At 51.4% G+C, this 14,520-nt stretch overlaps 1 protein-coding gene across 1 annotated transcript in view; it reads right to left on the minus strand.

The window, feature by feature from the left end:
- Positions 1-14,520, minus strand: part of abca2 (ATP-binding cassette, sub-family A (ABC1), member 2) — a gene marked incomplete at both ends in the record, with an annotated part of 250,124 nt that overhangs the window by 18,078 nt on the left and 217,526 nt on the right. The window contains 1 exon segment of the mRNA XM_084338063.1: positions 11,622-11,725. Within this exon segment, the coding sequence (XP_084194189.1) occupies positions 11,622-11,725 (104 nt within the window).

A 14,520-nucleotide genomic window follows, 5' to 3' on the forward strand; every position in this document is an offset into this window, starting at 1 on the left:
GACCTGTAGGAGTCGCTGTCCACAACGTCCAATCCCCACCCACCGGCTTTCCCACCCTCTAACACTGCATGTTGTGTTAGTATGACGATACCAGCATCTCCTGCGCCACCCAGCTGCCTTCACCGTCCCCCATCTTGAAAACGCAATGCATTTGCCCATTGCCCATTTCTAAATCGTCTCGTTTAAAACCAATAAAGCATGAACATTGGCATTGTGTACCTTTCTGTGCGTATTCATCCACAATCTATAGCTCAACATGAAAATATTCGCAATTAATCGAAAAAAAAAAAGAATTGCAGAATTTTATTTCAACCAAAAATGCTTAAAAAATAATGTTAGTGATAGAAGGGATCTCATTTTGTGCAGAAATGGAAAGCTTTTCAATGTTCATGAGGTAGAATTGTTACAATAGCCGATCATCCATTTTCCCAATGATAAATCCCTATACGGGTGGACCTCGCGGGAAACTAAAGTGACGTCAGACTACACCTCTCTATACGGGTGGACCTCGCGGGCGGTCCAGAGTGACGTCAGACTGCACCTCCCTATAGGGGTGGACCTCGCGGGCGGTCCAGAGTGACGTCAGACTACACCTCTCTATACGGGTGGACCTCGCGGGCGCTCCAGAGTGACGTCAGACTACACCTCCCTATACGGGTGGACCTCGCGGGCGGTCCAGAGCGACGTCAGGCTACACCTCCCTATACAGGTGGACCTCGCGGGCGGTCCAGAGTGACGTCAGACTACACCTCTCTATACAGGTGGACCTCGCGGGCGGTCCAGAGCGACGTCAGGCTACACATTTTACATTTACATTTAGTCATTTAGCTGACGCTTTTATCCAAAGCGACTTACAAGTTCTGTGCGACAAGACAGCAAGAAGGGTATAACTCTATCAGCTGAGTAACAATGTTCATCAAAGTGTTGCGTGTTACAGTGTAGGTTAGTTTATTAGGACAAGTGCATGACAGGTTAGTCAGGGTTAGATTTTTTTTTTTTTTTTTTTTTTTTATCATTTCAGATAATGGTTGAAGAAGTGAGTCTTTAGTCGACGGCGAAAGATTGGACGGGATTCGGCTGTCCTAACTGGGATGGGTAGTTCATTCCACCATTGTGGGGCAAGGACTGAGAATAGGCGGCTTCTCTTTGATGACCCTCCGGGAGCTTGGATAGGAGTAGATCTGAGGCGGCCAGAAGATGCAGAGCGTAGGGGTCTTGAGGGTGTGTAGTTAGAGACCATTGACCGGAGGTAGGCGGGAGCGGTTCCCTTTGCCGCACGGTATGCTAGGTCGAGGGCCTTGAAGCGGATACGTGCAGCAATGGGGAGCCAGTGCAGGTCCCTAAGAAGTGGGGTGACATGGGCCGACTTCGGTAGGTTTGAGATCAGGCGGGCCGCTGCGTTTTGAATGAGTTGAAGAGGCTTGGTGGCAGTGGCCGGGAGGCCAGCTAGCAGTGCGTTGCAGTAGTCGAGGCGGGAGATAACTGTTGATTGACACCTCTCTATACGGGTGGACCTCGCGGGCGGTCCAGAGTGACGTCAGACTACACCTCTCTATACAGGTGGACCTCGCGGGCGGTCCAGAGTGACGTCAGACTACACCTCCCTATACGGGTGGACCTCGCGGGCGGTCCAGAGTGACGTCAGACTACACCTCTCTATATGGGTGGACCTCGCAGGCGGTCCAGAGTGACGTCAGACTACACCTCTCTATACGGGTGGACCTCGCGGGCGGTCCAGAGTGACGTCAGACTACACCTCTCTATACGGGTGGACCTCGCGGGCGGTCCAGAGTGACGTCAGACTACACCTCTCTATACGGGTGGACCTCGCAGGCGGTCCAGAGTGATGTCAGACTACACCTCTCTATACAGGTGGACCTCGCGGGCGGTCCAGAGTGACGTCAGACTACACCTCCCTATAGGGGTGGACCTCGCGGGCGGTCCAGAGTGACGTCAGACTACACCTCTCTATAGGGGTGGACCTCGCAGGCGCTCCAGAGTGACGTCAGACTACACCTCCCTATACAGGTGGACCTCGCGGGCGCTCCAGAGTGACGTCAGACTACACCTCCCTATACGGGTGGACCTCGCGGGCGGTCCAGAGTGACGTCAGACTACACCTCTCTATAGGGGTGGACCTCGCGGGCGGTCCAGAGTGACGTCAGACTACACCTCCCTATACAGGTGGACCTCGCGGGCGCTCCAGAGTGACGTCAGACTACACCTCCCTATACGGGTGGACCTCGCGGGCGCTCCAGAGTGACGTCAGACTACACCTCCCTATACAGGTGGACCTCGCGGGCGGTCCAGAGTGACGTTAGACTACACCTCTCTATACGGGTGGACCTCGCGGGCGGGCCAGAGTGACGTCAGACTACACCTCTCTATACAGGTGGACCTCGCGGGCGGTCCAGAGCGACGTCAGGCTACACATTTTACATTTACATTTAGTCATTTAGCTGACGCTTTTATCCAAAGCGACTTACAAGTTCTGTGCGACAAGACAGCAAGAAGGGTATAACTCTATCAGCTGAGTAACAATGTTCATCAAAGTGTTGCGTGTTACAGTGTAGGTTAGTTTATTAGGACAAGTGCATGACAGGTTAGTCAGGGTTAGATTTTTTTTTTTTTTTTTTTTTTTTATCATTTCAGATAATGGTTGAAGAAGTGAGTCTTTAGTCGACGGCGAAAGATTGGACGGGATTCGGCTGTCCTAACTGGGATGGGTAGTTCATTCCACCATTGTGGGGCAAGGACTGAGAATAGGCGGCTTCTCTTTGATGACCCTCCGGGAGCTTGGATAGGAGTAGATCTGAGGCGGCCAGAAGATGCAGAGCGTAGGGGTCTTGAGGGTGTGTAGTTAGAGACCATTGACCGGAGGTAGGCGGGAGCGGTTCCCTTTGCCGCACGGTATGCTAGGTCGAGGGCCTTGAAGCGGATACGTGCAGCAATGGGGAGCCAGTGCAGGTCCCTAAGAAGTGGGGTGACATGGGCCGACTTCGGTAGGTTTGAGATCAGGCGGGCCGCTGCGTTTTGAATGAGTTGAAGAGGCTTGGTGGCAGTGGCCGGGAGGCCAGCTAGCAGTGCGTTGCAGTAGTCGAGGCGGGAGATAACTGTTGATTGACACCTCTCTATACGGGTGGACCTCGCGGGCGGTCCAGAGTGACGTCAGACTACACCTCTCTATACAGGTGGACCTCGCGGGCGGTCCAGAGTGACGTCAGACTACACCTCCCTATACGGGTGGACCTCGCGGGCGGTCCAGAGTGACGTCAGACTACACCTCTCTATATGGGTGGACCTCGCAGGCGGTCCAGAGTGACGTCAGACTACACCTCTCTATACGGGTGGACCTCGCGGGCGGTCCAGAGTGACGTCAGACTACACCTCTCTATACGGGTGGACCTCGCGGGCGGTCCAGAGTGACGTCAGACTACACCTCTCTATACGGGTGGACCTCGCAGGCGGTCCAGAGTGATGTCAGACTACACCTCTCTATACAGGTGGACCTCGCGGGCGGTCCAGAGTGACGTCAGACTACACCTCCCTATAGGGGTGGACCTCGCGGGCGGTCCAGAGTGACGTCAGACTACACCTCTCTATAGGGGTGGACCTCGCAGGCGCTCCAGAGTGACGTCAGACTACACCTCCCTATACAGGTGGACCTCGCGGGCGCTCCAGAGTGACGTCAGACTACACCTCCCTATACGGGTGGACCTCGCGGGCGGTCCAGAGTGACGTCAGACTACACCTCTCTATAGGGGTGGACCTCGCGGGCGGTCCAGAGTGACGTCAGACTACACCTCCCTATACAGGTGGACCTCGCGGGCGCTCCAGAGTGACGTCAGACTACACCTCCCTATACGGGTGGACCTCGCGGGCGCTCCAGAGTGACGTCAGACTACACCTCCCTATACAGGTGGACCTCGCGGGCGGTCCAGAGTGACGTTAGACTACACCTCTCTATACGGGTGGACCTCGCGGGCGGGCCAGAGTGACGTCAGACTACACCTCTCTATAGGGGTGGACCTCGCGGGCGCTCCAGAGTGACGTCAGACTACACCTCTCTATACAGGTGGACCTCGCGGGCGGTCCAAAGTGACGTCAGACTACACCTCTCTATACGGGTGGACCTTGCGGGCGGTCCAGAGTGACGTCAGACTACACCTCTCTATACTAACTCCTGCTGCGGAGAGGGCCCAGAGAAGCGAACACTGTTCAGATTGAAATCAGATTGAAAGTCTTTGTGTAATTTTTTACCTTTTGTAATCTGTAGTCTGTTTTGGATTAGGATTAGTGTCCTACCGTGACAGACTGCTACACCACACGCTACATGATACAGTTCAGCAGCTAAAGACACACCACACGCTACATGATACAGTTCAGCAGCTAAAGACACACCACACGCTACATGAAACAGTTCAGCAGCTAAAGACACACCACACGCTACATGAAACAGTTCAGCAGCTAGCAGACACACCACACGCTACATGAAACAGTTCAGCAGCTAGCAGACACACCACACGCTACATGAAACAGTTCAGCAGCTAGCAGACACACCACACGCTACATGAAACAGTTCAGCAGCTAAAGACACACCACACGCTACATGATACAGTTCAGCAGCTAGCAGACACACCACACGCTACATGAAACAGTTCAGCAGCTAGCAGACACACCACACGCTACATGATACAGTTCAGCAGCTAGCAGACACACCACACGCTACATGAAACAGTTCAGCAGCTAAAGACACACCACACGCTACATGAAACAGTTCAGCAGCTAGCAGACACACCACACGCTACATGAAACAGTTCAGCAGCTAGCAGACACACCACACGCTACATGAAACAGTTCAGCAGCTAGCAGACACACCACACGCTACAAGAAACAGTTCAGCAGCTAAAGACACACCACACGCTACATGATACAGTTCAGCAGCTAAAGACACACCACAGGCTACATGAAACAGTTCAGCAGCTAAAGACACACCACACGCTACATGAAACAGTTCAGCAGCTAGCAGACACACCACACGCTACATGAAACAGTTCAGCAGCTAGCAGACACACCACACGCTACATGAAACAGTTCAGCAGCTAAAGACACACCACACGCTACATGAAACAGTTCAGCAGCTAGCAGACACACCACACGCCACATGAAACAGTTCAGCAGCTAGCAGACACACCACACGCTACATGAAACAGTTCAGCAGCTAGCAGACACACCACACGCTACATGATACAGTTCAGCAGCTAGCAGACACACCACACGCTACATGAAACAGTTCAGCAGCTAGCTCACTGGCACCCCTGAAAACCATCACTGTCTCATTCACCACCTCCTCCCCCTGGTACACTCCGGAACTCCGCTCCATGAAGCAGACCGGCCGTCAACTAGAACGCCTCTATAAAAAAACCTGCCTCACCATCCACGCCGACCTCCACAAACAGCACGTCTCCTCCTACCGTGATGCACTCCAAGCTGCCAAATCTGCCCACTACTCCACCATCATCAACAGCAGCAACCGCAACCCCCGGACCCTCTTCTCCACTGTCAAGAAACTCTTACAACCCCCGGACAATAACTCACTCTCCTCCCCTGACCTCTGCAACTCGTTTCTCCTCTTCTTCAATAATAAAGTATCTTTAATCAACAGCTCATTGACTGCCCGCATCGCCAATTCCCCCACCCTCGCCCCCCCCACCAACATTTTTCCCCCACCTGTCTCCATCCCTTCCACCCCTTTTACTGCCTTCGCCCCAGTTGACTCCTCCTTCATCATGGACCTCATGACTACCTCCAAGACCACTACCTGCTCCCTTGACCCCCTACCCACTACTCTCACCAAAGCCTGCCTCCCTGCTCTCATCCCCCACCTCACCGCCCTTTTCAACCAGTCACTATCCCTAGGCCACGTCCCCTCCCCCTACAAACTCGCCGCTGTCACCCCTGTCCTCAAAAAACCCACTCTTGACCCATCCAGCCTCTCCAACTACCGCCCCATATCCAATCTTCCTTTTTTCTCAAAAACACTGGAACGTATTGCTGCCTCCCAACTCCACTCCCATCTCCAGTCCAACACCCTATATGAACCCCTTCAGTCTGGCTTCCGTCCCGCTCACAGCACCGAAACTGCACTGGTAAAGGTCATCAATGACCTCCTCATCTCCGCTGACTCCGGTGCCCTCAACATCCTGATCCTACTCGATCTCAGTGCAGCCTTTGACACAGTGTGTCACTCCATCCTCCTCCAAAGGCTGCACCAACTGGGTGTTGAGGGCACAGCACTTGACTGGTTCTCCTCCTACCTCACTGACAGACACCAATTCATCTCCCTCTCCGGCCACACCTCCCCCCCCTCCCCAGTCACACAGGGGGTCCCCCAAGGCTCAGTCCTCGGCCCCCTGCTCTTCATCTGCTACATTCTCCCCCTTGGTCACATCATTCGCAAATACCACCTCAACTTCCACTGTTACGCTGACGACACCCAAATATACATCAGTACACAATCCCCCCACAGCCCACCCCTCAGTCACATCGAATCATGCATCACCGAACTCCAAACTTGGATGACCCACAACTTCCTCAAACTCAACAGTGACAAGACTGAACTCCTCATCATTGGCACCAAAACCACCCTCACCAGATCCGGACCCATCACACTCACCATCAACGACTCCACCATCACCCCCTCCCCCCTAGTCCGCAACCTTGGTGTCCTCCTTGACCCCACCCTCTCACTTGACCCCCACGTCCACTCCATCGTGAAAACATCCTACTTCCACCTCCGCAACATCGCAAAAATCCGTCACTGCCTCTCCCCCCCCGCTGCTGAATCCCTCATTCACGCCTTCATCTCCTCCCGCCTGGACTACTGCAACTCCCTCCTCACTGGTATCACCTCCCGCTCCCTCCATAAACTGCAAATGGTCCAAAATTCAGCCGCCCGCCTCCTCACTAACACCCGGTCCCGCGAACACATCACTCCTGTCCTCCACTCCCTCCACTGGCTCCCGATCAAACACTGCATTAACTTCAAAACACTACTCCTCACCTTCAAAGCCCTCCACAGCCTGGCCCCCCCCTACCTGACTGATCTCCTTCTCCCCTACCGCCCAACCCGTTCCCTCCGGTCCTCCTCCACTGCCTCCCTCACTGTCCCGACATCCAAGCTTAAAAACTTCGGAGATCGGGCCTTCTCTCGCACTGCACCCCGACTCTGGAACTCCCTCCCCCAGTCCATCAGAGACTCCCCTACACTCTCCACCTTCAAAGCTCGCCTCAAAACCCACCTGTTCTCCCTTGCCTTCAACCCCCCCCACCCCTAAACCCCCCCCTCCCCTCCAACCTGATCGATATGTCTCTAGTCTTTTTTTTGTGCCATCAGGCTGTCTCCCCCGTTCCCCCCATGGTCTCATGTTCCTTTGTTTTTGTTTCTTTGTTGTTTTGTTTTGTTTCTTTGCTTTCGTCTCTTTGTTTGTACCCCTGCTCCCGACTACTGTCAGCGACTTCGGGTTATTGAGAAGCGCTATATAAATTAAATGAATTATTATTATTATTATGATACAGTTCAGCAGCTAGCAGACACACCACACGCTACATGAAACAGTTCAGCAGCTAGCAGACACACCACACGCTACATGATACAGTTCAGCAGCTAGCAGACACACCACACGCTACATGAAACAGTTCAGCAGCTAGCAGACACACCACACGCTACATGATACAGTTCAGCAGCTAAAGACACACCACACGCTACATGAAACAGTTCAGCAGCTAGCAGACACACCACATGCTACATGATACAGTTCAGCAGCTAGCAGACACACCACACGCTACATGAAACAGTTCAGCAGCTAGCAGACACACCACACGCTACATGATACAGTTCAGCAGCTAAAGACACACCACACGCTACATGATACAGTTCAGCAGCTAGCAGACACACCACACGCTACATGATACAGTTCAGAAGCTAAAGACACACCACACGCTACATGAAACAGTTCAGCAGCTAGCAGACACACCACACGCTACATGAAACAGTTCAGCAGCTAAAGACACACCACACGCTACATGAAACAGTTCAGCAGCTAACAGACACACCACACGCTACATGAAACAGTTCAGCAGCTAGCAGACACACCACACGCTACATGATACAGTTCAGCAGCTAGCAGACACACCACACGCTACATGAAACAGTTCAGCAGCTAGCAGACACACCACACGCTACATGAAACAGTTCAGCAGCTAACAGACACACCACACGCTACATGATACAGTTCAGCAGCTAGCAGACACACCACACGCTACATGATACAGTTCAGCAGCTAGCAGACACACCACACGCTACATGAAACAGTTCAGCAGCTAGCAGACACACCACACGCTACATGAAACAGTTCAGCAGCTAAAGACACACCACACGCTACATGAAACAGTTCAGCAGCTAACAGACACACCACACGCTACATGAAACAGTTCAGCAGCTAGCAGACACACCACACGCTACATGATACAGTTCAGCAGCTAGCAGACACACCACACGCTACATGAAACAGTTCAGCAGCTAACAGACACACCACACGCTACATGATACAGTTCAGCAGCTAGCAGACACACCACACGCTACATGAAACAGTTCAGCAGCTAACAGACACACCACACGCTACATGAAACAGTTCAGCAGCTAGCAGACACACCACACGCTACATGAAACAGTTCAGCAGCTAGCAGACACACCACACGCTACATGAAACAGTTCAGCAGCTAAAGACACACCACACGCTACATGAAACAGTTCAGCAGCTAGCAGACACACCACACGCTACATGATACAGTTCAGCAGCTAACAGACACACCACACGCTACATGAAACAGTTCAGCAGCTAACAGACACACCACACGCTACATGAAACAGTTCAGCAGCTAGCAGACACACCACACGCTACATGAAACAGTTCAGCAGCTAGAAGACACACCACACGCTACATGAAACAGTTCAGCAGCTAGCAGACACACCACACGCTACATGAAACAGTTCAGCAGCTAACAGACACACCACACGCTACATGAAACAGTTCAGCAGCTAGCAGACACACCACACGCTACATGAAACAGTTCAGCAGCTAGCAGACACACCACACGCTACATGAAACAGTTCAGCAGCTAGCAGACACACCACACGCTACATGATACAGTTCAGCAGCTAGCAGACACACCACACGCTACATGATACAGTTCAGCAGCTAGCAGACACACCACACGCTACATGAAACAGTTCAGCAGCTAAAGACACACCACACGCTACATGATACAGTTCAGCAGCTAGCAGACACACCACACGCTACATGAAACAGTTCAGCAGCTAAAGACACACCACACGCTACATGAAACAGTTCAGCAGCTAACAGACACACCACACGCTACATGAAACAGTTCAGCAGCTAGCAGACACACCACACGCTACATGATACAGTTCAGCAGCTAGCAGACACACCACACGCTACATGAAACAGTTCAGCAGCTAACAGACACACCACACGCTACATGATACAGTTCAGCAGCTAGCAGACACACCACACGCTACATGAAACAGTTCAGCAGCTAACAGACACACCACACGCTACATGAAACAGTTCAGCAGCTAGCAGACACACCACACGCTACATGAAACAGTTCAGCAGCTAGCAGACACACCACACGCTACATGAAACAGTTCAGCAGCTAAAGACACACCACACGCTACATGAAACAGTTCAGCAGCTAGCAGACACACCACACGCTACATGATACAGTTCAGCAGCTAACAGACACACCACACGCTACATGAAACAGTTCAGCAGCTAACAGACACACCACACGCTACATGATACAGTTCAGCAGCTAGAAGACACACCACACGCTACATGAAACAGTTCAGCAGCTAGCAGACACACCACACGCTACATGATACAGTTCAGCAGCTAGCAGACACACCACACGCTACATGATACAGTTCAGCAGCTAGCAGACACACCACACGCTACATGATACAGTTCAGCAGCTAGCAGACACACCACACGCTACATGATACAGTTCAGCAGCTAGCAGACACACCACACGCTACATGAAACAGTTCAGCAGCTAAAGACACACCACACGCTACATGAAACAGTTCAGCAGCTAGCAGACACACCACACGCTACATGATACAGTTCAGCAGCTAACAGACACACCACACGCTACATGAAACAGTTCAGCAGCTAGCAGACACACCACACGCTACATGAAACAGTTCAGCTGCTAGCAGACACACCACGCGCTACATGATACAGTTCAGCAGCTAACAGACACACCACACGCTACATGATACAGTTCAGCAGCTAGCAGACACACCACACGCTACATGAAACAGTTCAGCAGCTAGCAGACACACCACACGCTACATGAAACAGTTCAGCAGATAAAGACACACCACATGCTACATGATACAGTTCAGCAGCTAACAGACACACCACACGCTACATGAAACAGTTCAGCAGCTAGCAGACACACCACACGCTACATGAAACAGTTCAGCAGCTAGCAGACACACCACACGCTACATGAAACAGTTCAGCAGCTAGAAGACACACCACACGCTACATGAAACAGTTCAGCAGCTAGCAGACACACCACACGCTACATGAAACAGTTCAGCAGCTAACAGACACACCACACGCTACATGAAACAGTTCAGCAGCTAGCAGACACACCACACGCTACATGAAACAGTTCAGCAGCTAGAAGACACACCACACGCTACATGAAACAGTTCAGCAGCTAGCAGACACACCACACGCTACATGAAACAGTTCAGCAGCTAACAGACACACCACACGCTACATGAAACAGTTCAGCAGCTAGCAGACACACCACACGCTACATGAAACAGTTCAGCAGCTAGCAGACACACCACACGCTACATGAAACAGTTCAGCAGCTAGCAGACACACCACACGCTACATGATACAGTTCAGCAGCTAGCAGACACACCACACGCTACATGATACAGTTCAGCAGCTAGCAGACACACCACACGCTACATGAAACAGTTCAGCAGCTAAAGACACACCACACGCTACATGAAACAGTTCAGCAGCTAAAGACACACCACACGCTACATGATACAGTTCAGCAGCTAGCAGACACACCACACGCTACATGAAACAGTTCAGCAGCTAAAGACACACCACACGCTACATGAAACAGTTCAGCAGCTAAAGACACACCACACGCTACATGATACAGTTCAGCAGCTAGCAGACACACCACACGCTACATGAAACAGTTCAGCAGCTAGCAGACACACCACACACTACATGAAACAGTTCAGCAGCTAGCAGACACACCACACGCTACATGATACAGTTCATCAGCTAAAGACACACCACACGCTACATGAAACAGTTCAGCAGCTAAAGACACACCACACGCTACATGAAACAGTTCAGCAGCTAAAGACACACCACACGCTACATGAAACAGTTCAGCAGCTAGCAGACACACCACACGCTACATGATACAGTTCAGCAGCTAGCAGACACACCACGCGCCACATGAAACGGGTCAGCTGCAGGATGTCCCACCTGTGTGACGTCAGCACCACGGAGCGGCCAGTCTTGATGATGTCCAGAATTAAATTCCAGAGGAATCTGCGGGCCTTGGGATCCATACCGGTGGTGGGCTCGTCCTGGGAACAACACAAGAACACAATCAGAACCAGGCGGCTGGGTGGCGCAGCGGACATTGCGCTCGTCACCAACGCAAGAGACACCGGGTTCGAATCCGGCTGTCGGCGTTGCCTCCGGCTTGGGCCGGCCGTCATACTAACTCAATTGGCAGAGTCAGCCGGTGGGAAGTCGATGGGTGGTAATCTGGACGTTGTGGACAGCGACTCCTACAGGTCGGTTGGGGGACGCCTGCACAGCAGAGACAGGAAGTGGCGGGGATAGTGTGAGCCTCCCACACGTTACACCTCGCCAATGAGAGTCCGCGCTGGCAGGTGAAAAGATGTGACAGGCTGCCTCCTCGTGTATCGGAGGGGACACGTGATGCAAGGCTTCTATCCTCCCTACAACCGGCCAGTGGGGGGCATATGCGAGCAACGTTCAAGACAGGGGAAGGGAGAATTGGAACAGAGAAATTGGGATGGGAGAAAAATAGAAAAAGAGGAGAAAAAGTGGATAAAAAAAAGAACACAAGCAGAACCACTGAGTCTTTCTAATCACATTTGTTTTCAAGGTGAGCAGGCTATAAATACAGAATGTTGCTAACAATATATTTGTAATGTGCTTTTGATAGGGCTTTCCAATGTACTTAAAACTGTAGTAGTGTGTCCAAAGGTTTGCTTCCTGCTAATTCAATTTATTGATTCAGAACAATTCTATCATGGATGAACAGAACCCTCAATGCGAATAAGGACTTTTCAAGCACCTTGTCAAACAATTGGCTGTTTAAGGAATTTCTGTCAAAAATCAAGCACTTTAAGCACTTCAAGGACCTTGTGCGAACCCTGTCCCTCCCTCCCCCCTTCTCCCTCCCCTGTCCTACCCAACCCTGTTTTGGACTTTTGCCGATACAATACATAAATATATTAATTATGACTATTTATTACATGGCGTTTTCACATTCGCCGAAATGCTTGCTTGTGATTGGTCAATAGCGCGCGTCAGAGGTCCGATATTACCCGATAACGGACCTCTGTAGAACAATAATGACCGCTGTGCGCAGCTGTTCGCAATCAAGCCCACTGACATCAGTGCAATCAGACACTGCCGGCTGCCGGGGAAGCTGCTGGGGGGCGGAGCGACGAGCGGAGCCAGAACCAGTGTTGCGAGTCGATGTAAAATGAATTAGGTATATTGTTAGTAAGTTAGCCATGTAATAAGCGGGATAATGTATAGCTCAAGTTCAAGTTCTTTAATAGTTGTCATACAGAAGTACAGAATACTTTCATACAAAATGCTTCTTACTGTTACGCTCCAGAGACTGTGCTAGACAAGATAGTATCAAATAACATAATAACATAATATAGCATGAATTTAGAAGAAGAAAAATGAGGTCACAGTGTTCGGTATAGACATATGTACAATGTTCTGAGTTACCATGTAATATACAATACACAATACTATGCAGTGTACTAATGTACAGTACTATCTAGTGCAAAGCAGAAATGGGATGAGGTACAATTTTAGGTACAATTTACAGTAAGGTGTACGAGTTGTAGTGCAATCCTTCATCCATAAATATAAAGTGTGGGGAGTGGGTGCTACAGTGTGTTTGTTTAAAGTGGGTGTGTGCTATAAAGTGTGTGGAGTGGGTGCTACAGTGTGTTTGTTTAAAGTGAGTGTGTGCGTGTGGATGTGTGTGCTATGTGCGTTTGGTGGTTGTTGTTGTGTAGTGTTCATTCATTGTTCGTTTAGCAGCCTGATGGCCTGGGGATAGAAGCTTCTTCTGAGTCTTTCTGTGCTCGCCTTGAGACTCCGGTATCGCTTGCCTGACCGCAGCAGTTCAAAGAGGCAGTTGTTCGGGTGACTGGAGTCTTTAATGATTCTCTTAGCCTTGCCCTTGCAACGCTTGTTGTAAATGTTCTGGAGGGTGGGGAGCCCCCTCCAATTGTGCGTTCGGCTGAACGTGTCACTCTTTGTAGTCTGCTTCGGTCTTGTGCAGTGCTATTCCCAAACCAGGAGGTGATGTTGCCGGTCAAGATGCTCTCTATTGTACATGAGTAGAAGTTCTTAAGGATCTTCTGGCTGACTTGGAACTTCCTTAGGCGCCTGAGGAAGTAGAGGCGTTGTCGTGCCTTCTTCACAACACTGTCAATGTGTGTGGTCCATGTCAAGTCCTCGGATATGTAGGCTCCGAGGTACTTAAAGCTGTTGACTCTCTCAACCGGTGCCCCGTCGATGCTGAGGGGGCTGTAGTCCTTGACCCCCGACCTCCTGAAGTCCACAATCATCTCCTTTGTTTTGCTGACGTTCAGGGAGAGGCTGTTTTCCTGGCACCATCCCGCCAGGACCTTGACCTCTTCCAGGTAGGCCCTCTCGTCGTTGGCAGAGATCAGGCCCACCACCACTGTGTCGTCAGCAAATTTGATGATTGTATTGCTACTCCGCTGAGCCACACAGTCGTGTGTGTACAGGGAGTAGAGGAGGGGACTCAGAACACAGCCCTGGGGGGCCCCTATGTTGAGGGTGATGGATGAGGAGGTGCAGTTGCCTGCTCTCACCACCTGGGGTCTGCCAGTCAGGAAGTCCAAGACCCACTGGCAGAGGTCATAGCCCAAGCCCAGGTCCCTGAGCTTGGCTATGAGTATGGAGGGGACTATGGTATTGAATGCCGAGCTGTAGTCGATGAATAGCATTCTCACATAGTTCCCCTGCCTCTTGTCCAGGTGTGATGCTGCTGTGTGCAGCACATGGGCTATGGCGTCCTCCGTGGACCTGTTGGGGCGGTATGCAAATTGCAGGGGGTCCATGTTGATGG

The sequence above is a fragment of the Notolepis coatsorum genome (assembly GCF_963971535.1).
Source record: "Notolepis coatsorum genome assembly, chromosome: 1".
In the NCBI taxonomy this organism is placed as follows: domain Eukaryota; kingdom Metazoa; phylum Chordata; class Actinopteri; order Aulopiformes; family Paralepididae; genus Notolepis; species Notolepis coatsorum.